Source organism: Oncorhynchus mykiss, chromosome 17, assembly GCF_057628025.1.
Source record: "Oncorhynchus mykiss isolate SJ-2025 chromosome 17, ASM5762802v1, whole genome shotgun sequence".
Taxonomy (NCBI): domain Eukaryota; kingdom Metazoa; phylum Chordata; class Actinopteri; order Salmoniformes; family Salmonidae; genus Oncorhynchus; species Oncorhynchus mykiss.
In genome coordinates, this window is record NC_143038.1 from 41,228,515 (window position 1) to 41,238,857 (window position 10,343).

General features: G+C 41.2%; 1 protein-coding gene across 1 annotated transcript; it reads left to right on the forward strand.

Moving 5' to 3' along the window:
• The first annotated feature begins 5,914 nt into the window (after nt 1-5,914).
• Nucleotides 5,915-9,293, forward strand: LOC110494205 (tubulin alpha-1C chain). The gene is made up of 4 exons (XM_021569040.3): nt 5,915-6,066; nt 7,622-7,844; nt 7,932-8,080; nt 8,185-9,293. Exons 1-4 carry the CDS (start codon nt 6,064-6,066, stop codon nt 9,157-9,159), a joined length of 1,350 nt encoding a protein of 449 aa, XP_021424715.1. The 5' UTR covers nt 5,915-6,063; the 3' UTR covers nt 9,160-9,293.
• Nucleotides 9,294-10,343: the final 1,050 nt, after the last annotated feature.

Consider the following 10,343-nt stretch of genomic DNA (forward strand, 5'->3'; position numbering starts at 1 on the left):
TCAGTAGGTTTATATACCCAAGTAAAATACTTATTTTGCAAACATTACTTTTATCTAGACTAAGCATGTCTGTCTCTGTCTAAGCTCAGTTTTCATACTGATAAAACATTTGTAATGTTATATTCTTCAGCAGGCAATTTTACATATTGTTATCCTCAGCAGTTTGCTAATGTAGTTGGGCTGGTAGATAGAGATTGATAGATAGACCACTAATATTTGTACAGTGCCTTCAGAAAGTATTCAAACTGCTTTACTTTTTCCACATTTTGTTACGTTACAGCCTTGTTCTAAAATGGATGAAATAAATAAAAAATCTCAGTAATCTACACACAATACCCCATAGAATTGTTGCAAATGTATTACAAATGTAAAAACAGACATACCTTATTTACATACAGTTGAAGTCGGAGGTTTACATACGCTTAGGTTGGAGTCATTAAAACTCGTTTGTCAACCACTCCACAAATTTCTTGTTAACAAACTAGTTTGGCAAGTATGTTAGGACATCTACTTTGTGCATGACACAAGTAATTTTTCCAACAATTGTTTACAGACAGATTATTTAACTTATAATTCACTGTATCACAATTCCAGTGGGTCATAAATTTACATAGACTAAGTTGACTGTGCCTTTAAACAGCTTGGAAAATTCCAGAAAATTATGTCATGGCTTTAGAAGCTCCTGATAGGCTAATTTACATAATTTGAGTCAATTGGAGGTGTACCTGTGGATGTATTTCAAGGCCTACCTTCAAACTCAGTGCCTCTTTGCTTGACATCATGGGAAAATCAAAAGAAATCAGCCAAGACCTCAGAAAGAAAATTGTAGACCTCCACAAGTCTGGTTCATCCTTGGGAGCAATTTCCAAATGCCTGAAGGTACCACGTTCATCTGTACAAACAATAGTACGCAAGTATAAACATCATGGGATCACACAGCTGTCATACCACTCAGGAAGGAGACACATGCTGTCTCCTAGAGATGAACGTACTTTGGTGCGAAAAGTGCAAATCAATCCCAGAACAACAACAAAGGACCTTGTGAAGATGCTGGAGGAAACAGGTACAAAAGTATCTATATCCACAGTAAAATGAGTCCTATATCGACATAACCTGAAAGGCCACTCAGCAAGGAAGAAGCCACTGCTCCTAAACCACCATAAAAAAGCCAGACTACGGTTTGCAAATGCACATGGGGACAAAGATTGTATTTTTTGGAGAAATGTCCTCTGGTCTGATGAAACAAAAATAAAACTGTTTGTCCATGATGACCATTGTTATGTTTGGAGGAAAAAGGTGGAGGCTTGCAAGCCGAAGAACACCATCCCAACCATGAAGCACGGGGGTGGCAGCATCATGTTGTGGGGGTGCTTTGCTGCAGGAGGGATTGGTGCACTTCACAAAATAGATGGCATCATGAGTAGGGACAATTATGTGGCTATATTGAAGCAACATCTCAAGACATCAGTCAGGAAGTTAAAGCTTGGTCACAAATGGGTCTTCCATTGACCCCAAGCATACTTCCAAAGTTGTGGCAAAATGGCTTACGGGCAACAAAGTCAAGGTACAACAAAGCCCTGACCTCAATCTTGTAGAACATTTGTGGGCAGAACTGAAAAAGCGCGTGCGAGCAGGGAGGCCTACAAACCTGACTCAGTGACACCAGCTCTGTCAGGAGGAACGGGCCAAAATTCACCCAATTTATTGTGGGAAGCTTGTAGAAGGCTACCCAAAACGTTTGACCCAAGTTAAACAATTTAAAGGCAATGCTACCAAATACTTATTGAGTGTATGTAAACTTCTGACCCACTGGGAATGCGATGAAAGAAATAAAAGCTGAAATAAATCATTCTCTCTACTATTATTCTGACATTTCACATTCTTAAAATAAAGTGGTTTTCTGCAGCATTTCTGCAGCATTGAAAGTCCCCAAAACATAGTGGCCTCCATCATTCTTAAATGGAAGAAGTTTGGAACCACCAAGACTCTTCCTAGAGCTGGCCGCCCAGTCAAACTGAGCATTTGGGGGAGAAGGGCCTTGGTCAGGAAAGTGACCAAGAACTTGATGATCACTCTGACAGAGCTCTTGAGTTCCTCTGTGGAGATGGGAGAACATTCCAGAAGGACAACCATTTCTGCAGCACTCAGGCCTTTATGGTAGTGGCCAGACGTTAGCCACTCCTCAGTAAAAAGCACATGACAGCCTGCTTGGAGTTTGCCAAAAGGCACCTAAAGACTCTCAGACCATGAGAAACAAGATTCTCTGGCCTGATGAAACCAAGATTGAACTCTTTGTCCTGAATGCCAAGCGTCACTTCTGGAGGAAACCTGGCACCATCCCTATGGTGAAGCATGGTGGTGGCAGAATTATGCTGTGGGAATATTTTTCAGTGGCAGGGACTGGGAGACTAGTCAGGATCGAGGCAAAGACGAACGGAGCAAAGTACTGAGATCCTTGATGAAAACCTGCTCCAGAGCTCTCAGGACCTCAGACTGGGGGGAAGGTTAACTTTCCAACAGGATAACAACATTTATTTTGTCATTTAGCAGATGCTCTTACCCAGAGCGACTTACACAAGCAATTGGGGTTAAGTGCCTTACTCAAGGGCACATCAACCTTTTGGTTACTGGGCCAACACTCTTAACCTCTTACACTCTTAAGGGGCGGAAGGTAGCCTAGTGGTTAGAGCGTTGGACTAGTAACCCGAAAGGTTGCAAGATCAAATCCCTGAGCTGACAAGGTAAAAAAGCTGTTGTTCTTCCCCTGAACAATGCAGTTAACCCACTGTCCCTAGGCTGTCATTGAAAACAGACTTGCCTTGTTAAATAAAGATAAAAAACACTAGGCTACCTGCTGCCCCATGACTCCAACATGTCATGGTGGGATCAGCCAATGGTCACCAGGTGGGATTAGCCAATGAAGTTGGAAGTCCCACCCAGTTGACTACATTAAAATGTTGGAAGCCCTCAATGGCACTGCCCATGCTAATATTTGGCCACTAGAGGCCTCTATCACTCTATGGACTGCTGAAAGACTTTATAAAAAATATCTATGATGAGATTCATATTCAAAAACTCTGGCTCCATCCTGTGGTTTGGTATGTGTCTAGTGGCTGTTTCCTGAGTAAGCCTCCACTGACAGATCACTCCACAATACTCCACTGACAGATCACTGTCCATGCAATAGCAAGGTTATTATAGTAAACTGAAACTAATCATGAAAAATATATTTCATAAACTGAAATACAATAATTCACAAACCCGTTTGAAAAACTAAAACTATACTGAAACTATTATCCTTGACTTTAAAACTAACTCTAATAAAATGTAAAACATCATGAATTATGTTCAAAAATCGAATGGGGTTTTCAAATTGGGGTTTTCAAGCTAATGAATCTGGTGGGTAAATGCTGCCAGGAGATGGTGATGTTTGAAGTAGGCTTAGTTTGTGCATCACTATAAGTCTCTCTTGACTATTGGAGAACAACTTCCCCCTCTAAGTGAGGACTTCAAGTTCAAGGCCTACCGGGGGACTGCAGGCAATGTTTTCCAAAAGCAAGATCGTGGTCAATGTTAATGGGTATAAAAAAATTATCTGAACACAATCATGGTATCAATACTTGCTTCTATTTCACCAGAAGTATGTCCTTGAAGTTATAAGGATCATTTGCAGCCTGCAGTACCCCGGTCGGCCTTCAACTTGAGATACTCAATGAGAGGCAGCAGCAATAAGCTAGCCTGCAACGTCACGTCCTAGAGTAGCTCAAACTGTGCATGCAATGTTTCCAAAAACGCCTCCATGAAGCAAAATGGCGACACTGATCTTCAAATGCGCTACTAAGATTTCACATAGGAAAATATGAGGTGACATCATCGATGGCTCCGTCTATTGTTTTTACAGTCTATGCTGTCTAGACAGACGGGTTGCTTGCCTAGTTTACGATGCTCCAAGGTCTGGGATATCCGAGACTACATCACATCAGCCATCACTAGCGAACAGTGAAAGAATCGGCTAGTAGATAACTTGATTATTCTTACATGTCCTACTGAGGTGAAAAAGCATTGGATTGGTGTAAACATGGGTTAGTTACCTTTCACCATATTTTTTTTGACCAGTTTCAGCACTATTCCTTTTAAATCCAAGTCATATTGAGATTGACTTTATAATGTAAAGGGCCAATCAGCATTTTTGGTAAAAAGGGATGGAGCTGGGGAAATGTAACCATTCTAGAATTCAGAGAGCTATGGATTCAAAGACTGACCATCCACGATATCCAAAATTATAGTTTCACCCATGTTTTGAGACTTTACAATATTAGTTTATATTTACTTTGTTTATAAACATTGGTGTAAAAAAGCTTATGCTGGGTTGTGATGGGTATCGACAGTTGAACTAAGCTCATGAGGCATTTATAAGTTATATTCTTCAAGAATCAATGGGTACATATCATTAATTTATAAGTCCAAAAATGTATGAAGCAATTGCTGATTGTACCTTTAAACCTAACAAAAACCTATAACCCTTCACGCTATGTATTACTGCCCCCAGGCTGCAAGAAGTGACATCCCAAAAAACACACAACAAACTATATAACACAAATGGCTCCTAGCCTGGCCGATGCATGCTTTCTGTCCATAACACTAGAACTAAATAATACAAAAACGAAATATAAATATTTGTATATAACTGAAACTAAATAAAAAGTAGCAAATCAGTGTAAAGGTTTTCCTCCTCTTCCTCTGCAGAGGTGTATAGCAAGGATCGGACCAAGATGCGGCATGGTAAGTGTCCATGGTTTTTAATATGAAAAACTCAACATGAACGCAAATACAAAACAATAAACGTGAACAAAACCGAAACAGTACCGTGTGGCAAAGAAACACAGACATGGAAACAATCACCCACAAAACAACAGTGAAACCCAGGCTACCTAAGTATGATTCTCAATCAGAGACAACTAATGACACCTGCCTCTGATTGAGAACCATACTAGGCCGAACACAGAAAACAAACCTAGAAACACAAAACATAGAATGCCCACCCAACTAAAACAAACAAATAACACAAGAACTAGGGTCAGAACGTGACAATCAGGTCTGAAAACTAACTGAAACTAAACTCCAAATTAAAATAGAAAAACGAATATAAATTAAAACTGATATGTAAAACCCAAATTATAATAACCTGTGCAACAGCCCGACCTTAATGACCCAGCAGACTCAGCAAAGTTTTTAAAAAGAGGGAGAAGTGCTTCCTTGAGACCAGTAAAATGACAGCTGTGTCCTCCAAATTAGTTACAAAGTCAATGTAGAAAGATTCTCAGCTGCAATAGGCTTATATCAAGCAGATCCAAAAAATAAATCAAGAATTATGATTAAATCTAAAGCAAAATCATATAGCCTAGGGCAAATTTAAAAAACTAAAGATGACAGATAAAGATGGTGTCAAAGGTTAGGCCTACATTGTTATCATTTTCAAATTAATCTGCTATCAAAATAGTTGTAAAACCTTGCTGTGGGAATTTGCTTATCTTCACGGCATTGTACTTTGGTTGTAGGATCATGGCTGGAGAATATCCAGCTTTTGTCAGAATTGACTTTTCGTAGCAGGTTTAGAAGAGCTTAAGCAGCAGGTTAGGTGAATTAACATGGCATGTTAGGACAATTAGGTTAAGTTTAGGAAAACGGTTAGGGTTAGCTAAAATGCAAAAAAGCAGAAAGACTTTTGAAGTCTTTTGAAGTTTAGACATGATATGGTTGGTCGTAGGTAACACTTTCACGCCATTTCCTTCATTCGTGGTCCTCAAATGGTCCTCCTTCAAATGGTCCAATAGAACGAGCAAAAACGCCTCTTCTTTTCCCCAGGTGGGCGGTAAATTTCAGTCTAAAGCCCGCCCAAATGTGGCGGACCGTCATAATCAGTAGCCTATATAAAGCCCCACCCTTACACATTACTGAAACTTCTCACATTAGACTCCTAAAGGTCCGTCTGTGAGAGTTGGTCTTTAATCTACTGCTTCTTATTTTATCTTTACTGCTCTTATAAAACTCCTCATCTTAGACATGGTAAGTTTGAATATGAAAATGACGAGAATTGTAATGTAGACTTCTTTAAATGTGTCATGATCGTGTAATAAAATTAGATTATGGATTATCAACAAAACATGACACCATAATTAATACCTGTTGCCTGTATTTCTATTGTCTAACACGTTTATATTTTGTATGATTTTTATTTTTTTCCCACAGTGACAGACATTATTCGATGTGACACAAATAGTTAGGACTGCGCCACAGATTGAGGTCTTTGATTCCTTATGTAGGGCGGCATTTAGCCCTTTCCTCCTCTCCCCGCTCATTGACCATAGTAGGCTATTCTTGCTTTGTTGCATTGCGGAAAGTGGCATGCCTTTGTAGAGAACATGTGTCCTGGTCATATTCATAACTAGTCTACAATGCAAAAGCAGTAAAATAGAAAATGATCTGACACACCATCGAGATTACTTAATCGTGATTTATTGCAAATATTATTTTATAGTCTGTTGCCGGTGGAAGTTCGAGGGGCAGGACCTTGTATAGAATAATAATCAAATGTCTGGGTAGGCAGATAACGTTACATTCTTGTCAATATCTGAATAAACCGAGAGTCAGACCACGTAGTGCTTTCTCATCTTGTGCAAATAAAGGAAACTAGACGGGCTGCTCCAGCCTATATAAATCATTATAACCCGATTATATTGTAGTCCCTTATACTCCAGAGGCATTGACCTGTACACTTTTATTTTAGACGACGCCATTTCGTTTCGTTGGAAAGGGGAGTTGCCCATTCAATGGCATAGCCTATTTGGCTCAATCTGAATCAATTTAGATAAACAAAAAAAAATCAGGGTCGCTGAAAAAAACCAACTCCACTCTTCAGAGTAGGCTAGTGTCAATTGTGCCATATCAGGGATTTTTCTGCCGACCCATACATAGCTAATCCTTGCCATGCTGATTTTCAGTAACGTTACATCGAGGATTACCACAGTCGACAGCTATAATCACTCCCATTGTCATGAGCACCGAATGACAGTGCCATAGCCAATAACACAGATGTAACACGTAAATCCTGTCAATTATTTCTCATGGTTTGATTAGGCCACATTGATTTAAACATACATCTTTAAAATGAGTCATTGACATGTAGTAGCCCAAGTTAAACACGAATAATAACCAAAACCTATTTTAATAATGGTCTGGAAGTGTATCCTTACATTTCTGTCTAAATCTTGATTAAATTTAGAAGAGGCTAAACCCCTCAATAATTTAGAGCCATGAATAGACTTACTCTACTCCAAAATCTGCTGCCTGTAGTCATGTGCTTTCTCTGCAGCACCAACACAGAGCAGGTCTGTCTCCCTCATAGCTGCATATAATCACTTACACACTGAGTCAGGTGACCAGGGTGTGCTTGATTTAGATCCAAAGCTATGCATAACTTGAAAGCATACAGGTACACAAGCCCATACAGCCAAAATGTCTTCCTCGTGAAAAGGCTTTTTTAAATAACTGGAACTCATCTGTAGGAAAGTCTACTAATATCTGAGCACTCAATTTTACGTGATTGTTCATTTTCCCACAGCGTGAGTGTATCTCGGTCCATGTGGGCCAGGCTGGAGTCCAGATCGGCAATGCATGCTGGGAGCTGTACTGTCTTGAGCATGGGATCCAACCAGATGGCAAGATGCCCAGTGACAAGACCATTGGAGGAGGTGACGACTCCTTTAACACCTTCTTCAGTGAGACTGGAGCTGGCAAGCACGTCCCCAGGGCTGTGTTTGTGGATCTGGAGCCCACTGTCATTGGTAAGATCACTGTCTTGAAGCAATGAGGTTCTGCTAACATTGGTATATCTCCTTAGTCTTGAGAAAAGCGAATTGATCTTTCTCCAGATGAGGTGCGATCTGGAACTTACCGCCAGCTCTTCCACCCTGAGCAGCTGATCACTGGGAAGGAGGATGCAGCCAACAACTACGCCCGTGGGCATTACACCATCGGCAAAGAGATCATCGACTTGGTTCTGGACAGGATCCGCAAACTGGTGAGAATCTCAAAGAACCTTTAGTGATGTCTTATTGTACATGGTACAACCTGCCTAATTACTGAATTAACAATACATTTGAAACATCTCCTCCTTCTCTCCAGGCTGACCAGTGCACTGGCCTCCAGGGCTTCCTGGTCTTCCACAGCTTTGGAGGTGGCACCGGTTCTGGTTTCACTTCCCTGTTGATGGAACGCCTGTCTGTTGACTATGGCAAGAAGTCCAAGCTTGAGTTCTCCATCTACCCAGCTCCCCAGGTGTCCACAGCTGTTGTTGAGCCCTACAACTCAATCCTGACCACCCACACCACCCTGGAGCATTCTGACTGTGCTTTCATGGTAGACAATGAGGCCATCTATGACATCTGCCGTAGGAACCTCGATATCGAGCGTCCTTCCTACACCAACCTGAACAGGTTGATCAGCCAGATTGTGTCCTCAATCACTGCTTCCCTCCGATTCGATGGTGCCCTCAATGTTGATCTGACAGAGTTCCAGACCAACTTGGTGCCCTATCCCCGTATCCACTTCCCCCTTGCCACCTATGCCCCAGTGATCTCAGCAGAGAAGGCTTACCATGAGCAGCTGACTGTTTCAGAGATCACAAATGCCTGTTTTGAGCCATGTAATCAGATGGTGAAATGTGACCCACGTCACGGCAAGTACATGGCCTGCTGTCTGCTGTACCGTGGCGACGTTGTGCCCAAAGATGTTAACGCTGCCATTGCCACCATCAAAACAAAACGCTCCATCCAGTTTGTAGACTGGTGCCCAACTGGTTTCAAGGTTGGTATCAACTACCAGCCCCCAACTGTGGTACCTGGTGGAGATCTGGCCAAGGTCCAGAGGGCAGTGTGCATGCTTAGCAACACCACTGCAGTGGCTGAGGCTTGGGCCCGCCTTGACCACAAGTTTGACCTGATGTATGCCAAGCGTGCATTCGTGCACTGGTACGTAGGTGAGGGTATGGAGGAGGGAGAGTTCTCTGAGGCCAGGGAAGACATGGCTGCCCTGGAGAAAGATTATGAGGAGGTGGGCGCAGATAGCGTGGAAGGAGAGGATGAGGGAGAAGAGTACTAAGAAGTATCAGGAAACTTCTGCCTGTCTCAACACATTCAACCATTCCTCATGGAACAATGCTTTTCTGTCCCTTTGTAACCTTGACTTTTAAATATTGCTCTATTTTCTTGCAATAAAAGTCAATTTCAATGTTTGTAAACTTGTTTGTGGTTCATTACCCTGCATACAAAATCAAATGATAACTTGGCATCCACATAAAATGAAGTAATGTCTCATAATACAGCACTCACTATGATTGCTCTGCTGTGTTGGATATCACAGCTTGCTCTGAATGAGGCTGAACATTGGGACTGTTTCATAAAATCTATGCAAATATAGTCGGAATAGGAGAACCAATGTGGGACAACAGTCTTTTGATCCCTCTTCAGCAAAACGACTCCTTGGTTGTTGATTGAGCATTTGACGCATTCTGGTTTGATATAGAGGAAGTTTGTGTATGTCATCGATAATTGTGCGCTTAGGCTGTGTATATATATATATATATTAGCTACCTTTCCTCAGTAATTTGATGTCAGTAAGGGGCACTTTGGATGGTATCCACATACCCTTCAATTACAAATAGTTGTCCTCTGAATTATTGTTAGCGGTGTTAATATTAAAGACCTCTGACCTGTACTTCAGAGCTATAAAAGAGTAGCATCTTATTACATTCATACCGGTGTCATCAAATCCCTGTGTGAGTGAAGTGAACATGTTCAAAACAAGCTAAAACAGCATTTCCTATTCTCTTCCTTTACGGGCAATTGACTGCTGAGGTGAAAGGCCTGAACTTTGAATATAAGGTCTTCAGTGGAGAGTGAAGGTTGCAGTGTCTACTGTATGCAAAATTATTCTGGAAACCTCTTGAGATTTGGAATATTTTAATTGTATTTTGTGGAAGTGGTCTGGGTCTGATTAAATAATCCTCTTAAGTATCATGCATTGACATGAGGTATGGGCTGATATTTTCCTGGCCTTTGTTTGGCTCTGCTATAATGCCAGAGATGAGGACAGAGTGTACACCTACCCCCAAAACAACTTCCTGTGGCTATGCGCCCAAAGTCTGAGACCACATTATTTTAACATTTCAGACAGCAGCTCCATTATGTAAAAATATTGAGTAATCTGTGTATGACAAAATAATAGAATACAATGGCGTCTCCCTAGCATGGCATTTTCTTATGACTGGTTTAGGGTACTGTTAT

Excerpts from the sequence above, each read along its gene's own strand:
- LOC110494205 (XM_021569040.3), top strand. Across the intron at positions 7,845-7,931 it reads TCTGGAGCCCACTGTCATTG|ATGAGGTGCGATCTGGAACT; the intron begins GTAAGATCACTG and ends ATCTTTCTCCAG. Across the intron at positions 8,081-8,184 it reads TGGACAGGATCCGCAAACTG|GCTGACCAGTGCACTGGCCT; the intron begins GTGAGAATCTCA and ends CCTTCTCTCCAG.